The sequence below is a fragment of the Anastrepha obliqua genome, chromosome 1 (assembly GCF_027943255.1).
Source record: "Anastrepha obliqua isolate idAnaObli1 chromosome 1, idAnaObli1_1.0, whole genome shotgun sequence".
Taxonomy (NCBI): domain Eukaryota; kingdom Metazoa; phylum Arthropoda; class Insecta; order Diptera; family Tephritidae; genus Anastrepha; species Anastrepha obliqua.
The window spans coordinates 162,569,918-162,595,418 of record NC_072892.1 but is presented as its reverse complement, the minus strand read 5'-3'; the positions used below and the strand labels follow the sequence as shown (position 1 = coordinate 162,595,418).

Here is a 25,501-nt window from a genome sequence, read left to right as displayed (position 1 = left end):
TATTGTACATACAAACATATAAGTATGTGTGTGCACTTATGTACTTATTATATATTTATGCAAATTCGCTTGAAAAATGGTTGTTTACGTATTTTGAATAATCGAAAACAGCAAGATTTTAGAAAGCGAAACAATTAAACGTACAATGACAACGAGAACATTAAAAGAAATTTGATTTTTAACGGCGATATCACTAAATCAAGGAAGGCGGCAAACTGGTAAAATATTTATTGAAATAACATTCAGTTAACAAGAACCGATCTAAATGTATTTGTACCTAAAGTAACAACAGTTGCCAAAGTAAAAAATGAAAAATCCAACAACAAAAACTCAAATAAAACAAACTTGGCCAATGCCATTTAACTTGACTTGCAGCTTAGAATCTCGCAACAGTGCTCACACAGCTTAAACTGTGTACAAACCAAATATTTAATTATGTGTGTGTGTATGTAGGTATTCATAACCGGCGTTCGGTACAAGTGCCGCAGCAGGTTCTACATCGTCACGACCTCGCGCCTTCTGGTGCCAAAAGCGCTGAACGATCGCCTTAAAGTGCCGACAGCGCAGCGAGGGTTGGTCTGCTGTCAATGACACTCTTGTGGCGGCTTGCAAGCTTTATTTTATTTAATTTAATTATTTGCCAAAATTTAGGCAAACAAAAAAAAAAAATAAAAAATAAAAGCAAAGAACAGCACACAGATCCATATATACATCCACGGCTGACTTAGCAGTCAACTTCGCGATGCGCTTTGCTCCGGCAACTTGACTTGCAGTAAACACAAGATTGCTCAATGGCCTCTTGGTGGCGTTAGATTGACATTATCACAGAAGTCATCAGCCGCATGATAGTTTTCTACATTTTGCGTACGTGCTTGTATAGGGTGTGTTTTCGGTTGCATGAAAACTATCGGTGGCCTACGAATGCGGACCTGGAGCTAGTAGTATAGAAAGCAGAAGCGGCCCGGTTAAGTGCTCGTAGGTGAAAGAAAACGATGAAAATCACGAAATATTGTCCCAGAAGTACGAGTATCTGGAAGTAATGGTTGACACAAGACTAAGCTTCAAACAGCACCTGACAGCAGTGAATTTCAATGGAGCACTAACAAGAATTCTTCCGAACGTAGGCAGGCTCTTTGGCCCCAGTACAATATACGAAGGACTCAGAAAGTCCTTTGGACTCCTCGCCATTCAATTTCCAAACTCCGGTTACCCGGCACACACGCGAAAAAGCTAGGGTTACCATTTAACTCCATTGACTATTGAGCATTTTCTCTGTAAATGTTTGGCAGCTAGACGATTAATGTCACTGGGTGCTCCTTTCTTCGAGAGCCTGCAGCAGTGCACCAACCTAAGTCCCATCAATCTTCTCCGTTATATCAACACCTCTGGCTGGCTGTAGATATCTGCCTGTTGGAGGTCTCATAATGGTATCGAAACGGCGCTTCAGTGCTACTTGAGGAGTGCCAGAAGGGGCCTATCTACCTACCTAGGCGGGTCCCAAGGCGAAAGAAGACGACTATTGTCAACAGTAGCTGACTCGATAATCTTCTACTACGTAGCGCCGATATGGGCCGAAGCGAAAAATGGCCATATGCGTGAGGTGTTTCGGACACACAGGCATAGCGCAAGACGAATTGCATGTGCCCTATAAAACGGTTTCAGGCGACGCAATATGTGTTGGGTTGTCGGAAGGATAAAAGAAGCAAAACCGACGGCAGCTTAAACAGCTACTTCAAAAGCCCGCTCTATGACCGAGTGACAAAGGAGATGGGAAGAGTCTACCAAAGACCGTTGGACGTACAGACTTGTCCCGAACCTGGAGAAGTGGGGGAATAGAAGACTTGGCGACACTGACTATTAACTCACCCAACTAATCACCAATTACGATTGCTTCCAACTTATAGTCAACCCCTACAGAGCATATGGCTTTCCACTGTATTCGTTTTACCAGAGATCCGGCTTTCCTCGCGAGGGTCTTAGAACACTCGCCGATACAGATTGGACTTGTGCAGGACATGTATTCGTCCGGCGTCAAAACGGACGCAGTAAGAGCGTTTGCGATCTCTATCTTGACAAAACTGCAACAAATTGATTGGGAAAGAAAAACTCAACGGTGACAACAGCAGCAGTATACCACCGGAGACGAATTGCTTTAGACAAACAAACAACCAAACATACGCTTGAGATCAGATGAGTGTCAGATGGATGACAAGACGATAGCTAGTAAATTTCACACTATCGCAAAATTTTCGATGTTCCATTTACTCCAGAAACACTGAGAATATTATCGAATGCATTGAGCTCCATACGCCCACAGGAGAGGAACCTGGACGCGGAGTGGCTTCACTCTGATGAAATATCTTAAGGTCTCGGAGTGGAATCTTGCCAAAGATTGTTATAGTATTAGAGGCAATTTTTATTGCAATATTCAAGCCACCATTGATGCCATATGGCCCAAATTGGATTGGTCGAATGGTCCATGTAACTCGAAGCCCGGCAACCACCGTTTTCGTATTTTCACGGATGGCTCCAGGACCAAGCACGGTTCCGGCATCTATGTTTCAAGCGAAGATGTGTGCTGCTCAAGAAGCGAGGAACTTTGTTGTGGAAAACACATGAAGTGACAGATCTATATGTGTCTGCAGCGAAAGCCAAGCTGAGCTCATGGCTTTAGACAGCCCCTTAATCACTTCAAGGGCAGTCGAGTCCTCTAAATCCAGGCTGAACTAAGTCGGTAGACATAATAGTCTGATGCTAACATGGGTCCTGGGACACGTGGGTATCATGGGTAACGAGACCTCTGACTCTTTAGCTAGGATGGGTTCTGAGGCCAACTTCCTTAGTTCGGAACCCATTCTGCCACTCCCTTCAGCAGCCATCAGAACCGCATTTAGCAAATGGGTTACTTCAACCAATAAGGGAGCCTGGCCGCCTGAGAGAAGTTGCAAATGGACAAAACGGATGTTACCTGATGTTACCTGTCATCTACGACCGACTGTCGTAGATCCTTCTGTCACTAAGCAGAAAGGAGTGTAGGCAGCTGGCTGGACTGATAACGGGCCACTTTCTATGGACACATCACATTGAAAAGGTGGGCATCTCAGGGCAATTTTCTGTGCGTCTGCCCGGCCTTCGCTCGAATCAGGCTTGATGTGTTTGGCACTGATGTGTTAAGAAGTGACCACCTTGGTTCCTTGGCACCACAGGATCTACTCAGATTTCTTTGGAGGTCGGGTAGATTCAAGGAAAATTAAAAAGAGAATTCGAGTGCAGTACAATGGACTTAATTGTGTCTGAGTGCTGTACTTGCTAGTCTGCCCGTCAAAAAAAAAAAAAAATGGGAGCGCCGGTGGACATAAAAATAAATGCCGTGAATAAGTGTCATGAAAAAATCTACCAGATTATAAATTAAAAAATAATAAAGAAATCATTCCAATAATATTTCTGTTTCGTATTCTCATTTTAAGTCCAATAGAACAGACGGTTGAAAAATAAATTAAAAATATTGCATATTTACTTGAAGCCCCTAAAGAGTAGCCACCATGAGCTCGCCGTCTTTTTCTCTAGAAGCGTACATACCAAGTATTTTGGCATGAATACCAATTTAGTGTAGAGCTAGGCATCAGGCAGCTATTTAAGCTTCCTGACCACTGCAGTATCTTTGAAGCAGAAGTCTTTGCTGTAGGTAAGGCTGCAGAAATAGAACTAGCAAGTACATCGAGCAACTCCAAAATAAATATATACGTTGACAACCAAGTGGCGATAAAAGTAATAAACTCATATGCAATTTTATCTAAAAATGTTCTAAAAAGCAGGGAGGCATTAGAGAGATTAGCCGCATACAGACGGTTGCATATCTATTGGGTACCCGGACATAAGGGCATTGCAGGAAACGTAGATGAGATTGCCAAAAGCGCTGTTTACAGACAATTTGTGCAAGAAAACGACATACTGAAACCTTTAAATATGGTATACAATGGCATCGCTGCGGACATGAAAACACGGATAGACAGAAGGTGGAATAATCTAGCCACTTGTAAAACCGCGAAAATTATGTGTAAATTAAGGCAAATACGTCAGATTCGTACTATTTCTTAGCGGCACACGCATACAAGATGGGAATTTCAAACAATGATAGCTGCAGATTTTGTAATGAACTAGAAGAGAGGGAAACGCTAGAACACCTTCTATGTTCTTGCCCTGCGTTAGCTAGAACCAGATTAAAATGATTAGGAGGTTCGCTTTAGTTAGAATGCCTCTCGGGGATAGAGCTCCAAAGTTTACTTATATTCGCAAATGACGCAGGCGTATTACAAGTTGTCTACTACAAAGAAACATAAAGCTCCATCTGGTAGCACTAAGGATCAATAGGTCTATGTGATGGCTTTCAGCCAGCCAGGTCAACTTAACCTAACCTAACAAATTGAGTGTGGCTTAAACTAGTATACTTTAAGGTACTAGACCTTTAACTGTAAGTGATCTCTCTATGGAAGATTTTTTTACATAAGATAAGCTCTTGCATGGCACAGTTACATTCGGCGCGACAGCTGTTAGAAAAAATCTCGTTGATTGATAGCTTCGAATGTTACTCTGGCACAAAAAGTTCTTAAGTTTCAATGCTAAAAGAGCTAACATGGCCCTCACCTTAAACAAAAAGAGCATTCGCACTCTCACAGGCGCCCTCACGGGTCACTTCACCTGCAACAAACACCTACATAAATTAGGCATAACTAACACCAGCACCTGCAGATTTTGCTGCGAAGATGATGAGTCTGTAGAACATCTCATCATCGAATGTGCGGGGTTGACGCATAGAAGGAAAAAGTTTTTAAACAAGTTCATGCTTATAGATGAAGACCTACAATCACTCCCTCAGAAGGAGCTGGTACAATTTATAAGCATACTTAACAGTCAATAGACAGCATAGGGTGCACAATAGATCAATATGGTCGCAGTGCTAATGGCCCATACCTCAACCCTTTACTACCATTAACCACTAACCATTAACCACTAACCATTAACCATTACTCTCGCACAAATCACAAAGGATGAACCAAACTTCTTTCGTCCAAGTGGGCCCACTTTCTGGGCAACCCTTATAACCTAGCTTAACCTTCTCTCGCACAAACACACGCGTCTGCGCCGCCGAAAGGAAATAGTCCCTTCTCTATTTCGGTACTCTCTTTAAGCAAATTTGCCAAATAAAGGCGTGCCTTCCTAAAAATTTATTTTCCATAAAAAGAGCTGATGTTTGCAAATATCCACTGATATTGAATTGAAACTTGTTTAATTTTTTTTTCCGTTTTTTTTTTTTGTTTTCTTTTTCTTTCTGTTTTTGTTTCTTTTTTGTTTACTTTTTGATTTTACTAAATTTTCGGCTGTAAATATCAGATTTATGTACTTGTTAGTAAACAACAATTATTGACGTCTTTCCTGGCCGGTTGACTGTTATTTTTTTACATTTTCTTAACCACTTTTTAAGTCTTCGCCAGCTACAGCTCTTTGGTCTACAACAGAATTTTCCAACAGGTTTTGTCCATTACAAATTTTGTGTTATTATTCAAAATATTATTTTCTGTATTTAATTCGTTTTCAGCCAAGAATATTTTTTTTCTTTTCAATGCAGGCCTTTGGCAATTCTAGCACATTTCGTGTCGTTGTACTTGAAGCCAAGTTTAGATTTTCAAATTCTAGCTTTTCTTAGCAACTCTTCAAGTTTTAACCACAAATTTTCATACATTTAACTTTTTTTTCGCGTGCGGACGAGAACGCAATTGATTTTTTGTTAATATTTTATCACTAAACCGTAGATTTATGTATTTATTTGCATATTTGCTTGTTTTTTTTTTAATTATTTGTTCGTGTTATGTCGCACTTACGATTTGCAGTTCAGTCATATACTTCTTCCACCACAGATATTTGGCGTATTCTGGTCCCATGGCAGACATCATGTAATAGAAATACATGCAGACATGCACGAAGTTGTTGAGCAGATTGGGGAACGTCGCATTGCCACCTGCGAAAATATGGAAAAATTCAGGTGTTAGAAATTGCACAAAATGGATTGTCGATTAAAATTTTGTAGGGAATAAATATCATTGAATTAAAAAAATTGAAATTTCATATTTAAGTTAATCGAATAAAAATTATTGTAAGTATACGAAATATGAAGTAACACAAAAGCCCAATTTAGGATTCGCTACCAAGTAAGAGCGTTGATACTTGGGGACAATAATCTAACCTAACATTATTTCTACGATGAAATCAATTTAGGGAGAATTTGTCCGTTTCTTGTGTTGTTTTTTTTTTTTGTTTTTTGATAATACACACGGTTCTTGAATAATGATTTCCATGATTTTATTGTTATTTTCCATGCTACCGGAATAAAAATAGTGGAACCATTAGGTTAGGTTAGGTTGAAATGGTTATCCATAGAGAGGACACTCGTGGACGTAAATTAAGAATTCATCTGTTCTGATCATTGTAAGGAAGATGGAAGAAGGCTGGGAAGAAAGGAAGGAGGAGAGGGAGGATGTGTATTTGGTGAGGGCAACAGAGCTATGACTGATTTACGGTGGTGTTAGCCGCTTCGTACTGCTGATGAAGTTCATCAGGGCTTAACATCAAGGCCTGCTATATTAGCAGGAGTAGCAAAGAGATGAAAATATGCTAAAATCTTTCTAAACTGAATTTTTATAAAACTTATGGTTACTCATGAAATCTAAATAGAATAATTGAATAATTGCAGGTTTTAAATGACTCAAAAATCGCTTTGATTTTTAATATTTTTTTCTGACGATTTTTTTAACCATACGAAAGTGAATTTATTGTGGAAAAAAGTATGCAAAAAAAAAGTATTTTTTTTAATTGTATTTGTTCCAAAATAGCGCAAAATCAAATAAAGAAATTTAAATGTCAGCCGAGTAAAACTTCCATTTTATACTTTTTACAAAAACTTCCATAGGTTATAACTGGGCATTTAAAATTTTGCAAAAAATATTAAAAAGATTGAAAAGTTCCAAATTTTGTTGAAAATGGATCGAGTTTTTTGAAACTTTGTATAAAGCTTAAAAGTTTAATTCATATGCTGATAGTTAAAGAATTAACAGAAATTACAAAAAAAAAACTATGAAAAAAATTTAAACTCAAACAACATTGTATGTATTAAAAAAAAGGCGTATGCTCTCAGTTATGCTCGCTACTGTACCCTAATAAGTATGTATTACTTTTTATGTTATTGGAACTGTGCTTTTTATTGTAATACATTTATGAAGCGAACGGACGTAAAGCAAGCTGCTACATATCCATCACTACCATCCATCTATCACCCCCTCCAGCCGAAAAGGCTCAGGTCTCTTTACTACACTCAACACTCTTCTACGCTCAAAATGTACTTCGCAGAAGACATTTTATTATTATAAATTTTTATTAAATATCTGGGTTGTGCGGATGCTAGTTACCTCGCACTTTTATTTTCATTAAAAACAAAAAATAATAATAATTTTTTCTACGTGCTTTCAATGAAACAATAAAAGTAGTAGTGATGAAAACTTTAAGGTAAAACTCGAAGGCAATTATTTTAATCTGAATTTTAAGTTCAGACTTTTTACTGTTGAGACACTTCAACCATCTTTTCGCTTATTTAATTTTAACATCGCAAATATTTAAATATTGCATCTTTTCAACTGGTATAGTCAAGGTGCATTCATTAAAGGTGGTGGCACTAGACCAACAACACTGTGCTGTACGTTTAATTGTCAAAGCAAAGTATTGAGAAACTAGAAAGCAAATAATGAATTCGCCTTGTTTCATTCTGAGTTGACAGCCACATGGACGCGGCGAAATAAAAGAAAAACAAATCAGTTGATTTACCAAGACCACCTTTAATAGATTGCCCTTGGGTATAGTTTATAGGAAAAAGATTCAGATTTATTTCGGACACATTTCCATTTTACTCCTAAAAAGTGTTTTATAACTCAAATTTTTAATTTCTTTAATTTTTTTCTTATAAAATTCAATCCTTCAAAAATTTCCTGACGTTTATTTTGTCTTATAAAATCCAAATCAAACGGTGATTGAAAGTTTAAATTAAAAAAAATTAAAATCATAAATCGTGAAAATTACTTACCAGCCAAGAACTTAACCAACACCCAGGTTTCCAATGGTGTCACCGAATGATGGTACACATGCAGCCAAGTTATTTGTGAGGATTTTTTCCGCAGCACAAAGAAAATTGTGTCAGCAAATTCGGTCAACTTCGAGAGGTAGTAAATGTAACAAAGATTCAGCATCTGGAAGATATTAAAAAATAATAAAATATAGAAAATCTTAGTTTTTTCCAGAAATTTTGTTTCAGTAATTTTTCATATACATAAATGGAATTTGCAAAGAATTGATTTGAAAGAAAGTAGCACTTAACTGTTCTGCACCCTAGTAAAGTTAGCCGGAGAGTTAGAGAGAGCTTCAACTTGTTCAAAAGGTAGGTTAACAATATTTTTAGCTATTTCATCTAATATTTCGTTTCCTATGACGCCTTTGTGACCCGGTTCTCAATAGATGTGCAACCTTCTATTTGCGGTTAGCCTTTTAACGGCTCCCCCGCCCCGTTGGATATTTTCGGACTTAATACAATATGAGGTTATTGCTTTTATTGCTGCTTAACTGCTCACGTAAATATTAATTATTGGGTTACTTTCAGTTTTTGCTGTTGGGATAGCCGCGGAGCTAGCCTACACAGCTTAGCTAGCTTAGAAAGACTGATTGGAGTCGCCAAAAAGATTGAAATGGCTTAAAAAGAAATACATAGTAATAGGACTGGGTAAAACTTTCCTCGGTGCCAAATTGGAACTCTGCGACCAGCTAGGGAACTCATTGTAAGAGCATTCCGTCTAACTCAACTTAACCCTGCATTTCCATTTCCATGGAATTGGAATAAAATTTTAATAAAATTTTGTTTTATATTCTTAAGAGAAATTCGGCTGCCAAGAAAGCTAGGTACTTTCAAGTTAAATGTGCTTCCTCGTTCTTAGAAACATACGGTATACTAGCGCCATGCCTTACATGAGAAACTATTTCCCTTACTTCTCTTTCATTAAATCGTTTTTGGCTGGCCTGTGAGCTAAGAACTTTTAATCATCAATACCATCACAGTTTTTCAATTTTTCAAAATTTGTTTAACGCATGCATTTCTTTCAACGGTTTCAGCTGAATTAATTTAAATCAGTCTTTTAACCCACAAGCGAGTCTGATAGGCTGAGATAGGCTGCAGATGGACAAAACTGAAGTTACCTATCATGTCCGACCGACTGTCGCTAGTTAGCGACTGTGGCTAGTTCCGCGGCTTTCCCAACAACAAAAACTTCTGCTTAGAAAATCCTGCTCTTGTCCAGCAGCTTGATTGGCTGCCTAATCCCTAGTTTTGAACAGAAAATACCCGCTTCCACTGCGTCTAAAGTTTTAGAGCCGTATGGGAAAATATGAAAAGTCATACGGCCAGACTTCATGCCTTTGTGCCATCCATTCTCTTCAATTGTAGTATAGTAAAACCTTTTTCCTAATCAAAGCGCGGAGTCATGTAGTATGTGAAACCTGAACTTCTTTTTTCTATTGAGCGATGTCCGAGGATACACTGTAAGTAAAGTAAGTACTCCAGCAGTCACTATTCTTCCCGCGGATTTTACTGCAAGATTTTCCGCTATAAGGTCAATAGGTGGTGTGCTAAGTATCATTTTTAGTGTCGCCGTAGGAGTGGTTTTCATTGATTCTGTTATGCACAGGCGGTTAGTCGTTGAATCCTTTCCAATGGCATTAAATATGACAATTTTCTTGTTGCAGTCCACCATACCAAGGCCCCATAAAGCAATATCGGGTTGACTATTGTCGTGCAGCACCAATGCATCAGTGAAGGCATCATCCAAGTAACGCGCAGCATTCTTTTGCATTCATATAGCGCATTACTAACCTTTTTCCCCCTTTTTATTACCCCAAGATACTTCGCATGATTTTAAAAATGTAGTTCGTTGTTGCCTAGCTTCAGGAGGTTCCACGCCGGGACCTTATACTCACTAGTAAGAAGAACCAAGTTCATCTTTTCCGCGTTTATCCCTACACCTGCGGGAGATGTCCATTGATAGACAGTTTTTAGAGTGTTGTTCCTCACGGTACTGATGGTGTCCAAATACTTTCCTATAACTTCCATAGTATCCTATGATCAGAAGGTATCGGCAATGTGTAAATAAAACAAAACAGAGTTCAATTTCCTTCAAAATATGACACCTCTGAAGCAACACACATGTGGCAACGTTTAACCCAGTCCTCCATGCACCCCTGGGAGACCGATGAAAGGATGGCCTTCAGCTCCTTCGTTACATTCTCTTTGATCTCCTCTATCGACTGAAATCTCCTTCCACGAAGTGGTAACTTCAACTTGCGAAACAAAAAGAAGTCGCACGGGGCCATATCAGGTGAATACGGTGCTTGCACGATGGTATTTACTGGGTGTTTGGTCAACTAATTTGGGCTCGGTCCGATGTCGCGTTATCAGCATGCAAAATCCAAAGATTGTTTTTTTATTTTTTATTTTATATTTTTTATTGATTGTGTGGCCTGATGGAAGGTACTAATTGTGCACTACGCTTTCAGTTCGTTTAAATTTAACATTACCGGTACTTTCTGATCATAGGGTAAGTCATCCGCATATCATCTGCTCATGAAACTCCACAGAATTTCTTAAGCAGTTCATTTACTGCAAGTAACCATCATCGCGGCAATAGTACCAACCAATTTCAACCTAACCTAACCTAACCTAATTAAAAGTGGTGGAATTTCTATCCATTTTATAAAAAAAAATTACACACACAAAGAAAAGTAAAATAGTAAAAACTGCTTAAAATATTGAAGTGCTATAGTTTTTTCGTGGGCTGTATATATAAGTACAGTGTATGTGATAAATCTTAAAACCTATCTTAGTATTAGGAATTTAAGCAACGTCGACTCTTCAGCGTCAAACTTATTGCGTAAGATACAAAAATAGGCCATGTACTATTTAATTTTTTTTTATACCGTCTTTTTCCGAAAATAAGACACCGTCTAACTTTCTGTTTTGGTCCAAAATACGCGTTAGGGCTTATTTTGGGGGAGGGAAAAAATAAAAGTATATTTACATATTTATTTAATATTTATTTTGTATAGAATACAGAAATTTAAATTTATTCAATTACGGTCATGTCATCTTCTTCTAGAACATCGTCATAAATAAAATGCTGAATTATATTCTGATTTTCATTACATCAAATACATTTCCTGTTGAATCATTGGTCCGAAACTCTCATGTCTTGCGATATAGCTATCGTTAAAAGAATACTTCTTGCCTAAGTAGCCTGTTCTGGCCTAAGTAGCCTAAGTAGCCTAACTGATAATGATTTTTCCAATGCACAACGAACAGGCTACTTAGGCAAGAATTATTCTTTTAACGATTTTTTTTACCCAATTCACAACTTCTTGTAAGCCTGGTTTTATAAAATTACCTCGATGATTTCTTACCATTCTGTTTTCAATATATTCATTGATTTCCATCCGCAAATGATCCTTGAATGACTTGTTTATTGCAATTTCAAGTGTCTGGAGGTAACCAGTCATTCCTGCCGGAATTATTATTTGATCAATCTTCCTCTCAGCAAGAAAGTTTTTCATGTCTTTAGCGCGGTGAGAACTAGCTGAATCCCGAACTAGTAAAACTCTATTCTGACCCCTCAACAGTGGTGGCAGCATAAAATCAAACTACTTTCTTATAACTGCTTGGGTGCACCAGACTTTTTCACTTTCAATGACATACATTCCTGAAACACGTTGAATCTAGTCCTTTTTACCTTAAGTGATTGAAAATGGCGATACTTTCTTGCAATCTAGATGAATCGCGCACGTGCACTATCGTAACCAGAAGAAGGAACGTAAATCGACGAAGAAGCTTTATGGTGAACTGTCGTTTGAGCTCCTTGGCCTAGGAATACCGCGGTCTCATCCATAGCAATAATTTTGGAGAGTTGGTATTTCGAAAAATCGATGCCATCAAGTATGGGAGGGAAAATAATCTCATATGCCGATGATATTGTTATAGCAATCTCGTGGAAACACCTTCCAACACTATGCGATCTTCAAGAAAGATCCCTCAACAGACTACCACTTTGGTGTAAAAGTCGAGGACTTGAAGTAAATCCGGAAAAACCGGATCTGATACTATTTAGCAGAAAACATAAAAGACCTGCTCTTAAACACATACTCCTAGGAGGAAATCACTTAGAGAAACAGAGAAGGCGAAATATCTGGGACTTGTACTGGATAGGAAGCTAAATTGGGGGCTCATAGTCGCAGATAGAGTACGCAAATCTATGATGGCGTTGTACTCCTGCGGAAGGCTAATTGGAATGAAATGGGGATTGGAACCCAGAATGATGCACTGGCTGTACACAGCAGTGGTTAGGCCTATTCTCTACTATGATATTGTAATATGGTGGAATGTCCTTGAGAAGGGGGTGAGCATCAAAAAACTTGTCAAGGTTCAGAGACTAGCATCTGTTCTCATAACTGGCGCGATGTCAACCACACCATCGAAAGCATTATATGCGACATTAAACTTCCTGCCGGTAGATCTGCAGGCAATATATATCGCGCGTAGCATGGCAATAAGACTGAACACTCTAAGTAAGTGGTCAAATAAGAGCTACGGTCACGGTAAAATTCTGGCTGGCACTTTTAGGGCTTCCCGGACTGGTGGACTATGCACTTCCGCCTATACTTGCCGTTACATCGTTTACGACCCTCCTACCCTCAAGGGAAGAGTGGTAACGGGACGATGTGAGACCAGCATCTGAGGATCTCCTTCAGTTTTCGGCTATCCGACTACTGTAGTGTCTTTCAGGCCGAACTGATGGCAATAACGAATGCCGCAATACTGGTTCAGTGTGATGCGTTGTCCGGAAATAACATCTACATTTTCACTGACAGCTAGGCGGCGATAAAATGCGTCACAAAACAGTCGACAACCTCCAAGGTAGCCATAAAATGCCGCACATCTCTTAACGAGATGGCTGAGTCATTTCGCCTAAGGATGATATGGGTTCCTGGCCATCGCGACATTGGGGGTAAGGAACTAGTGAGAGTCGCAATAAGTTGACTGATGAGTACATAGATAATGACATAGGCATACCCTTACAAGCATGTAAGCTACTTATCCTTGAAGAAATCTGAAGGAAAGCAAACGAAAGATGGCGTAATGAAGCCACCTGCAAAATCGCCCGTCAACTGTGGCCGACTCTCAATGCTAAACGCACAGAATCTTTGCTAAGCCAAAATAAACACAGCATTAGCACACTGATTTCAGTCATAACGGGACATTGTCTAATAGGTAGGCACGCCCAAAGGATGGGTGTGCAAGCACATGACTTCTGTAGAAGTTGTCTTAATGAGGAAGAGGAAATCTTACACCTTCTGTGCCATTGTCCTGCTCTATCCAGACGGAGATTTGCTATTCTAGGCAGAAAATTTTTTAACGAATTGGAAGATCTCAGTTCCGCAGAAATAAGAGGTATTCTAAAATTTTTGAAAAGCACACACTGGTTTTAGGAGAAATAGAGAAAGCTCCCCACGCGGCATTACAATGGGCTATGAGCCTGAGTGTGTCAAACAGGACTACCGCTTCAACCTAGCCTAACCTAAGTGCACGTTTCCATCTTAAACATTGCCTTAGAAGACTGAAATGAAAGAACGTTGTATACGTGCAATGTCGCTCAATGTAGACTGCAGCCTTATGTTGTGTTGTTAAGATAAATTCCAAGAATTAATTTGAAACGAACTGTAGAGGTAAACAATTAATTTCTCAGAATATTTTGTTTCAATATGAGTTTCTCTGCAATATGAATATTAGGAAAACTAGGCATGTTATTATTTATACTTAGTAAATCAACAGCATTTTTTAACAAATTCTTTTTGTCGCATTATTTTAACCGGGGATTATATTTGGGGGATGTCTTGTTTCACAAAAAGTGCCGAATAGGGCTCATTTGCGGAGGATGTCCTGATTATGGAAAAACGGTATTAGTTTCCTTGCACATTTTTCAAGAGTTATTGAATAAATTTCCATTGCTTTTACTTTCAGTTTAACTTTCCAAGTATTTATTTTTATACATATATATTAGTTATTTATTTGTTTAAATATCTATAGCTTTCTGCCGCTTATCCAAAAGCTAGATTGAAGTATAAAAAACCAACAAAAAAAAAAAATAATTGCTTTGAATGCCTATTTTTATACGAATTCTGTAATTTTAGTCTGGATCTTTCTTTCTTTTCAACATACTAATTTGGCGAGCGACCTTGCATCGCATAAATGCGTCAAATCATAAATATTCACATATTTTTCACCATAACAGATATTTATACGCAACTCTTTCGCCGAAAAAAAAATGAAAAATCAAAAGTTTTAATACTATATTTGCATATCAGCATCGCCCCTTTGGACATACATAATTATACATAATTTTATTTTATATTTTAAATATGTTTTACAGCTTTGCTACATAAAAAATACCCATAGTTGGCAGTTGCGTTATTTTTTGGAGCAATTCAAAGCAAGAGAGACTCAAAAAACTCGGTTGTTGCTTGACATGCGCTGAGCTGAAAATCATAAGAAATTTGCATGTATTTTTTGCTTTGTGTTTTTATGAGTTTCTGCGGTGCGTGTCGATGGCCCTGCTGGTAAACCACTAAACGAATAATTAGGCATAAACAAAAAGTTTGCAAAACCTCCAACGGTTGGAGAAATATTTGGTGAGCAAGAATTCAAAATAAAAGTAAGAAACACACTTTTTTTTTATTTTATGCAATTTTACAATGTCTTGGGCAAAAAAATTCAAATATTTAATGTCCGGTGTGTATCAAAAAAACCAATAGATAAAGAAAACTTTATTGTAAACATCATGTAGATGTGGGTACTATCGAGCATTTACTTTTAATATTTTGTTTTCTGAGCTGTTTTTCTACATTTACCAGGTATATACCTATGAAGTGAGACTTTCAGCTATTAGTCCATAGATGTCGCTAGGAGTATTTTTAAACCTTCCCAAATGTCCTGTTTTTTTCGTCTGTCATCTGTAAACAATATTCAGTTCATTGTTTGTTACGTTTCATACAACAATGCATTTTTGTCGCTTTTAAAAATGTCGAATTTCGTGTCTCAAACTACGATTTGCGGACATCGTTGATTTTCTGTTATCAATTGAAGAAAAACGCTTCTCAAGCTCATCAAATGCTTATAGAGACATGCTTATGGTGGACATGCTCTAAGTAGAGCGCAGTGCTTCAGGTGGTTTGAAAAATTCCGAAGTGGTGATTTTAGCGTGGAGAACGACGACCGTGGCCGGCCACCGAAAAAGTTCGAGGACGCCGAATTGCAAGCATTGTTGGATGAAGATGATGGTCAAACGCAAGAAATGATGGCAGAGCACTTGGGAGTGACCAAAAAAACCAAAGTGACCAAACGTTTGAAAGACATGGGCATGATTTTAAAGGTCGGAAGATGGGTGCCACATGAACTGACTGAAAGGCAGCAAGAGAACCGAAAAACCACTTGTGAAATGCTGCTCTTCCGGTTCAAAAGGAAGTCTTTTTTTTGCATCGAATCGTTACGGGTGATGAAAAATGGGTGTATTTCTCCAATCCCAAGCGTAAACGATCGTATGGTCCGCCCGGCCACAAGCCAAAAACAACGGCCAAACCAAATCGCTTCGGCCCAAGGTAATGCTGTGTGTTTTCTGGGATCAGCGTGGTATGATTTGGGACGAGCTATTAAAACCAGGTGAAACAGTTGACGGTGCACGCTACCAACGACAATTGACCGATTTGAACAGCGCTATACACCGAAAACGCCCAGAATATGCCGATCGGCGTCACAAAGTAATTTTTCTTGATGACAATGCACCGCCACATCGAACAAGAGCGCCCCGGGAATTGGTGGAGACGTACGATTGGGAATCGCTGTTGCATGCGTCTTACTCACCAGACTTGGCGCCTTCCGATTATCATTTGTTTGCATCGATGGGCCACGCACTTTCCGAGCAGTGTTTCAATTCTCACGAAGAAGCCAAAAAATGGCTCGATGATTGGTTTGCGGCCAAAGAGGGCCAATATTTTTGGCGCGGCATCTACAAATTGCCTGAGAGATGGGAAAAATGTGTCGCTAGCGATGGCTATTATTTTGAAGATTAAATTTGTAACCATTTTTTGTTAATAAACGTTTGAAATTGAAAAAAAGTCTCATTTCATAGGTATACGCCTGTTACACGTTAAGAATTGTTTCTCAAAGCAAACCATAAACTTATAGATTCATTAATAAATGTAGAAATTTGTACTCCCATTTCATATTAAATCCGTCAATATTATGCATTTATATACATACAATTTAAGTACCCAGTTAGTTGCAATTAATTTTTATTATTTTATTTTTAATTATTTATTTTAATTTTATTAATGTTAAATTTTGTATCGGTAAATTTTCAATGTTACATTTAACAACTCTGTAATTGGAGGTGTGGAAATACCTACTCCGGAAATTCCATTTTCGCTTAGTTGTTTTACAGCTGAAAGCGCGAATTTTCGCAACGTCTAGTAAGTAGAGCTCAGTGTCCTCGACCAGGTAGAACGAATTTACACACAAATGAACGCAAATGTTTGTATTTCATTGTTGCAGTGTAAATATTTATTGGCGCTCTTTTAAAGCGCACTAAAGTGCGTAAATTCTGTGCGTTGCGTATTGGTTTTTCCCAGTATTCATTTCATTGTTTTAGCATTGCTTGAGTGCGTAGGAAAAACATGCTTTGGGCGTATTTGCTAATATTTCTGATTTTAATTTATTGGCTAAGAATACCGTTACCCATATATTGACAAAAGCAATAAAAGAATGAGCATATTTTTATTTAAAGAGGAATGGGCATATGCTTATAGATTGTATAAATATATTTATATATATGTTTTATATGATACTTCTTAACGTAATTGTATTTTTATTAAACAGGCAGAAAACAATTTTTAATTAAAGTAAACTCTGCTTCTTCTAATAGCAAAGGTTATGTTTTTAAGTTGTTGCACTCTTCACATGTAAATTTATTGTTGTATTCAATGCGATTGACTTTGGAAGCAACTGTGTTTCAAATCAATGCTTTCTTTCACGCTATGAGTGCAATGAACTACAAAAGCAAATATGGCGCTCTCCTCATTGCAGTGTGGTGAGATGCACTCTCGCTTTTTCTTCAGATGCTGAGTTGGTGTTGTTCAGTTTATATAGCGGAGTTTTATGTGAGAGGTTTAACATGCCAAATGAATGAGTTGTTGCAGGACATGTCTCGCTCTGCATTGCAGTGTGGTGAGGGGCACGCTCGCTCTTTTGTTCACATGCTGAGTTGTTGTTGTCCAGTTCATATAGCGGAGTTTTATATGAGAGGTTTAAAATGCCAAATGAATGAATTGTTGCAGGAGTGTAGCGCATAGATTTGGGTTTCTCAAATTTAGAGTATATGTAACGTATGTGCAACTCTCTTTGTACGTTGTTCAGTTGTCGAAGTAAGACAAAAAAAGTTTAAAGTAGCTCTACTTTGGTCGAACACTCCTTAAAATAAATATAAACGCATTGCGAAAACTAATTAAAAGTAAAATTATATCATATTTAAAACAACTCGTATTCGAATATGTGAATCTTCTTCCTGCGCCCCTCTGATAAGTGTAAAACAAATTAATTGAAAGACCCGCCTGTATTATGTTTCTATGCTAGTCGATCAACAAAATTGTGTACAAAAAAATTTATAAACATTCATTCAATAAACATGAACTACAACAGCGTATACTGCGTCCCTGCTTCACGCAGCAGAGAATTTCACGCAATAATATTCAGACCATACATACATACACACGAGTAGGTACCTACAATGAGGGTAGGCGGGCTGTTGATGGACGCTCAATAATGCACAATACACTAATTAAATAAAAAAGAGCAAAAAAAAAAGAAATAAATGAATCAACAAACGCTAATAAGAATAAAGAGAAGCAAACACATACACATTTCGCTAACTACTACTTTGAAGTATATACATATGTATATAAGTATGTAGTAGTTGCAGTTCATGTTTTTGCCTACCGGGCGTATGAGCGATGCCAATAACGAGAATACTTGCAAATCGAACAAAAGCAAGGCGAGTGTGTGTGTGTATTGGTGCCAGAAGCAGCGGTAGCAGAAGTAGCAGTGGAAGGTAATGGAAACGACCTTGATACGCTGCATGTATTTGCTATTATTACCTTTAATTTATAGCTACTGTTGTCGTTTATTTCCATACAAACTTAGATTTTATTAGATTTTTATACTTTGTAGGTTTCCTTGCTTCTCCATTTTCTTGTTTCTTGTTTTTTTTTTTATTTTCCAAGCAATTGCGATTGAGATTACAGCATGGAAACGAGAACTAAGTACAATAATAATATAAACAGAAGGCACAAATATATGTAATAGCGCAAAACAACAAAAATGTACGTAATGAATAGCAGCAAGTACGGATAGCAAGCGCTGGCTAACGATTATTACCGCATTTGACAGCGTGAAGCATGAAGGAAACGTGCTCGTCAAGTCGGCAACTACTTGAAATGATTGTACAAGTAATTCACCATCAACCAATGAAGGTGTGAGGAAACTTGCTGTATATCAATACATTTGTATGTACGCGTACGAATACACTTTTGCACATTGTTGCTTTTGGTGTAAACAAATTCAAAATAAAGCAGTAAGTGGCAGAGAAACTGATCAATGCAAATACTGCAGCTGGAAGTGGAAGTTGAGCATTTACAGTCGTGCAACCACTAAGAAGTACAACTAGAAGTAGCAGTTGAAAAAGAAGTTGAAAAGCGAGACAGAGGGAGACAGTGTCGCTCAACAAGTCGCCGTATTAGTATTTAATTTGATTAGCAATCTTTCTTGTTGCAATCAGTGACCCGAAGGAAGCGATTGCTGTCGGCTGTTGGGAAAGACGGCGATATGCGTTGAAAATTGCAGAGTGCTAGCGTTGCATTAGCTAGAAATGGCAAGCAAACGCCGGCATGCTCAAGTGCTGCGCAAGCATACGCAAACACAGAACCAACTCAAGCACAGAATGAATGTAGCCAAGTATTTGCAATCGCAATCAAAAGTAATCGCACACCAATTTTGTCTATTAAATCTATGTATACATGTATATACATATGTATATATGTGTGCAGAGGTATCTATGCAAATGTGTGTGTGTGTGTGAGCAAATACGCAGACGCTTAATGCTCGACTGAAATTTTGGCGCGCGATCAGCGATGCGTATCAAAATCTTGACGAAAATGACTGTAGATGTATAGTGCATTAATATTATAGAACTACATTGTATGCACCAACAACAAATGTGAAGAAAGAACAATTGAACATTTGAAAATCGCAATTGTTGTGAACGATCATAGCCTGGGTGTAGCTGGTAGACAGTCCGTCGCATACAATTATTTTGCCATTAATTTGCGTCGATTGTGTCATTGTCAAAATATGAAATTAATTACAAATTATTTGAAGTTTACTATAGTAGAATGGAGGGCAAAAGGGCGGGCCAATAAGTCGCTGATGACTCGAGCAAGAAATATTCTACATGTCAAACAATTTTCAGTTCATTCATTCATGAACGATCGTAATTGGTGAAATGAGGCAAAAGAGAGACTGAATTGGAGGAGGATTGTTGATGAAGCTTTGATTAATCACTGACTGTGAAGCTAAGAGAGAGAAAGAGAGAGAGAGAGAGAGAAAACCATGACAAGGTCATCAAAGATTAAATTACAATTTCTCGAGGTTATTTTATTCTTCGATAACCTTTTCATTTAACAATATGAGACATTTCTTCTTAACTAGAAGTAGGAAATAGTTAGAGAGAACTAAATCTGAAGGAAAAGAGAAAAATGCGTAACAAAGTTTTAAGATAATACTTGGCTAAAGAAGACTGCTAGACATCACATCGGACGACGCAAAAACAGCAGCCCAGAACCGTGTACTATGGAAGGGTCTTGTCGCGGCCCTATGTTCCCGAGTGGAGTGAGCAAGGAAAAAAAAATACGCAGCCTCGGCTATCTTAGCCTTGTTTAGGGATTTTGGTGGTGGCTAAAGTTTCACCACAGCGAACTTTAAAAGTGACCAAAATTCGAAATCTTATCGGATCGACTTGCAACTTAGTACTTGTAGGTTTTCGAGGTCGCTGATAGTAGTTCAAAAATCTTACGAATCGGCTTAAAACTCTTTATTCGGGAATTTTCGAGGTCGCTAGTTGCGAATTTGAAGTTAGATTTTAAGAATTCCAAATGGCGGACAAAATTTAAAAAATCCATCTAATTGCCTTAAAATTCGTCACAGGGGTTTTCGAGGTTGCTGGCTATGAAACTGAAGGCATATTTAAGAAACTCAAAATGGCGGACAATATTTTAAAAACCTTTAAGATTGGCGCGAAACTTGATGTTGATGGTTTTTTTTTAATTCATATTCGCAATTTTTAAATTCAAATTCCATTTCAATTTCCCTTTTTGACAAAAATCTGCCCATTTTTCTGCTTGCAGCAATCAATTTTTCGGCTCACTTTGTAGAAATTGATTGTTTTCATTGTGCTTGGCAGATACAATTTTTGCTATTTTGGAGGTTACTATGATTCCGATTGCATTAAATTCATTAAAATAGTGGGGTTTGAGATACACACACATTTATTATACATTTATGTAAGTCATGAAGGCGGTGTTCCTGTAGTCATTTTAAAACTTTTGGAATATCTAACCTGAATTGAGAAAAAATATTTTTTTGCTTGTTTAACATATGTCTCAGCTATTAACAATGACAATAAATATTTTTTTCTATAATTATATTTCTGTAATAAAATCTTTTTTTCAATAATTTATTTTCCACAAAAAAGATTTTTGGGGTTTTTTTTAAAGATGTATTTTATACTAAAAACTGGCAAAAAAATTTTTATGGAAATTAAATTACGGAAAAAAAGCTTTTTTAGTTTAAAATATATCTTTAAAGAAAAAGCTTTATTGAAAACAAAAATTATGCAAACAAAAATTTTTATGGAAATTAAATTATGAAACAAACTTTATTCTTTAAAGATATATTTTAAACTAAAACACTTTTTTTCATAATTTAATTTCCATACAAATTTTTTTGCATAATTTTCTTTGCATTCTTTATTTTCCATAAAAAAAAGTTTTTTTAGAAAGGCATATTCTATAATAAAACAAGTTATTAAAGTTTTTTTTAAGGTACATCTTATACTAAACAAATATTTTTTCATAATTTATTTTCCACAAACAATTTTTTTTTCACAATTTATTTCCCATGAAAAAAGTTTTTTAGTTTAAATTAGTTAAAATAATGGCAAAGAAAAATTTTATGGAAAATTAATTATGGGAAAAAAAATTTTGAGTTTAAAATATATCTTTAAAGAAAAAAACCTTATTGAAAAAAAAATTATGCAAAACAAAATTTTTATGGAAATTAAATTATGATAAAAGATATATTTTAATTTAAAAACATTTTTTTTCCATAATTTAAAAGCCATAAAAATGTTTATTCATTAACGATATACATATTTTAAACTAAAAAAACTTTTTTTACATAATTTAATTTTCATAAAAATTTTTTTTTGCATAATTTTTTTTCATAAGTTGCATAAGCATAAGTTTCAAATAATAGGACTATGAATAAGTTCCTTGCGGTTTTACAACAGATGGCGTAACTTGATTATTATTCCATCGATCCACATTTCCAAACATTCATTGGAGAGCTACTGTCGTAAGGCACAAACGTCAGTATAAGTTTTTTATTTGAAGCGTAAACAACAATATTTTTACCACACTTGAAAATGTCGAATTTCGTGCCAAATAATGTGTTTTTGCGGGGAATTCTTCTTCATTATTTTAATATGAAGAAAAAAGCAGCCGAAAGAAATCGTATCTTGGTGGAAGTTTATGGTGAGCATACTCTAGCTGAGCGAACGTGCCAGAAGTGGTTTGCACGCTTTAAAAGTGGTGATTTTGGCTTGGAAGACGAAGAACGCGAGGGTGCGCCGCCAAAGTTCATGGATACCGAATTGGAGGAATTGCTCGATCAAGATCCGGCTCAAACGCAAGAAGAGGTTGCAAAAACTTTGGGAGTTGATCAATCAACCATTTCCAAACGTTTAAAAGCCATGGGAATGATCCGAAAGGTAGGCCATTGGGTGCCGTATGAATTGCAGCCAAGAGACGTTGAACGCCGTTTTATGGCATGCGAACAACTGCTTCAACGGCACAAAAGAAAGGGTTTTTTGCATCGAATTGTGACTGGCGATGAAAAGTGGGTCCATTACGACAATCCAAAACGTCGGGCAACGTATGGATACCCTGGCCATGCTTCAACATCGACGTCGGCGCAGAATATTCATGGCCTGAAGGTTATGCTGTGTATCTGGTGGGACCAGCTGGGTGTTGTGTATTATGAGCTACTGAAACCGAATGAAACGATTACGGGGGATGTCTACCGACGACAATTGATGCGTTTGAGCCGAGCACTGCGAGAAAAACGGCCGCAATACGCCGATAGACACGACAAAGTTATTTTGCAAGATGACAATGCTCGGCCACATGTTGCACAAGTGGTCAAAACATACTTAGAAACGCTCAAATGGGATGTCCTACCCCACCCGCCGTATAGTCCAGACCTTGCGCCATCCGATTACTATCTCTTCCGATCGATGCAACATGGCCTGGCTGACCAGCACTTCCGTAATTACGATGAAGTCAAAAAATGGATCGATTCGTGGATTGCGGCAAAACCGACCGAATTTTTCACAAAGGGAATCCGTGAATTGCCAGAAAGATGGGAAAAAGTAGTAGCAAGCGATGGACAATACTTTGAATATTAAATTTGTAACCATTTTACGTCAATAAAGTTTCAAATTTCGAAAAAAAACCGCACGAACTTATTCATAGGCATATTAAGTTGCTTCAAGCTTTTTTTAAAGGTATATTTTGTACTAAAAAAATTTTTGCCCATAACTTATTTTCCATAAAAAAGAAAAATAGTGTTTTTCATAATTTATTTTCCATAAAAAACAATTTTTTTCCATACCTTATTTTCCATTAAAAAATATTTTCATAATTTATTTTCCATAATTTTTTTTTTCTATAAAGTATTTTCCATAAAAAGAGTTTTTTACAAAGATATATTTTGTTCTAAAAAAATTGTTTAAAGTTTATTTTTAAAGAGTTTTAAAAAGTTTAAAAGTTGAGCATTGAATATAAATTTCAAAATTTTTGAGTTTTTTAATTGAATAAATTTCGAAGTTATTAATTTTTTCAGTTTATGTATATATTTCTTGTTACAATCAAGCCTACAAATAAACCAATGTTCAGAAAAATATGAAGTGAAATCGATTTTACCAAATCTGCATATTCATCCATATGAACACACAATAGCTCAAGCAAAAGTGGTTTGGGATAGTCAACTAAAGCTCATGAATCTCATACAGAGGTAAACTGTACAATTCTTTGGCTTAACACTGAGAACTCTGTTATCAAGCAGATAGTTGTATAACAGACACTGCCGGTATACTCAAAATAATAGGAATTACGGCAAAGCCTGCTACGTCGCATTCTCTTCACAGCCATCAAGCTGAGTAAATAGATAACTGAGATATCTCAGCAGTAATGAGACGTGAACTCCTTGGCTTAGCACTGCGAACACTACCTGATAATCTGATACCCGTACAATAGATACTGAAAATATACTCCTACTCAGAAGAAGAGGGATTACAGCAAATTCTGCTATGCCGCATTCTCTTCAGAGCCATCAAGAAGAGTAAATAGATAACTGAACTCTCTCAGCAGTTCAAAAAAACTACTTACATGCACTTGAACCACCCACTTCACTCTTTAACATGTATAAAATATTTTATTATGATTTATGTAAAGGATTTTTGAAATGAAAGAATTCTCGTAGAATTTACTAAGTTTATAAAATATTTTTTGAAAATAATTAATTGATAATGTGGTAATAAAATTTCTCGCAATAAATTCTCTCGTTCAATCACATGGACACAATGGCTTAGCAACAGGTTTAGTGACAATTCAAAAATCGAACGTCAATTAAACACAAATACTTAGATTTTCGAAAAGACAATGGGTAGAGAAAAGGCAGCTTATATTTTAATGCAAATGTAATAAATAAAGATAAAAATATGCTTGTAATCGCTTGAACTGGAAGCGCGTAAATACTCGTTTATTCCAAAAAACAAAAAAAAACAAAAAGCAGAAATTAAAAATTTAAATTAAAATACACAAAAAATGGCATGGGGCAAAAAGAAGACAACCAAACTTTAAGAGATTACTTCAATTCAATTAAAGCAATGAAAGCATCAACATTTGCGACAAATACTAAAAATGAATGCTTTAGATGTTATTGGTCGTGTTATGTTAAATACTAATTTATTTGAGTGCCTCATATCGGGTTACTCACTTTGGAGCAGACACCGTCGCTCATTTCTTTGCACTCCTACCTCGCATCGTTTTGTCACTTGTTTGTGCAGGTATCGTATGACATATGGCTAATACACCTATTAACCTTGAAAGTAAGCGACAAAAACAAAAGTGAGCTAATCGTCTTGTCTAGCCTTTTACTTTTGCAGTATAAAGAAGATGAAAAGTGGTTTTACGACTTCGGTCTGAAATATTGAGCATTTTCGACTGTGGTTGAATCACGCTTTCTGTAGAAAGTATAAGCAATTGCAGCGGTGAGTTGCTGTTTAATAAAGTCAGTGTTCTCCGTACTGTCCGGACCATGTCCGGCTGCACGTCTACAAAAATCTGGTCGCGTGGCTGGTTGGGTATGTCCCCATTGCTAATAAAATCTGGTAGCCAATTGTGCCTGTTGCTTAACTGATTTTTATTAAAATTTTCTACAGCTAAGATATGCTTTTGTCAAACTCTCGTCTTTCTATCGTTAATCAGTGCAGGTAGATTTGTTTAACTTACTCGTTTTGACATTGGCCCATCTGAATAATCCACTGGCTCGCATTTCAAATTGTAGTTCTTCAGCCAACCGGCCATCAGGTGCTGCAATTAGTTAAAATAATATTATTAATTTTTAGCATTAAAAAAAAGAGGAAAGAAAATAAAAATTATTTTTGGTTTGTTAAACATTTTTTTGTTTAAGTTTTTTAAGTGCTTATATTAAGTTTTGTAACAAAGCATAGAAGAAGACTCTTAGATAGAATTGGGAGTCCGAGCAGGGGTTTCTCTAAATCAGTCAATTTATATATTCTCTATATTAGAGGCTTCAAAAAATCGATTTTTTCGTGGATTTTTTTGGGAAGGAAAGAAATATTCGATTGAAACGAAACTTTCTGGTTTTATTGTTATATATTTCAACAGTCTTCTCAAAATTTTT

The 25,501-nt window shown here is 36.8% G+C and overlaps 1 protein-coding gene across 1 annotated transcript in view; it reads right to left on the bottom strand.

Annotated features, from left to right (window-relative positions):
• LOC129253373 (elongation of very long chain fatty acids protein 7) overlaps window positions 1-25,501 on the bottom strand; it is a 93,069-nt gene that overhangs the window by 44,269 nt on the left and 23,299 nt on the right. The window contains exons 3-5 of the mRNA XM_054891729.1: window positions 25,087-25,167; window positions 8,129-8,291; window positions 5,880-6,016 (exon numbers count right to left, since the gene is read on the bottom strand). Of these exons, the coding sequence (XP_054747704.1) occupies window positions 5,880-6,016; window positions 8,129-8,291; window positions 25,087-25,167 (381 nt within the window). The remainder of the gene's footprint in view (window positions 1-5,879; window positions 6,017-8,128; window positions 8,292-25,086; window positions 25,168-25,501) is intronic.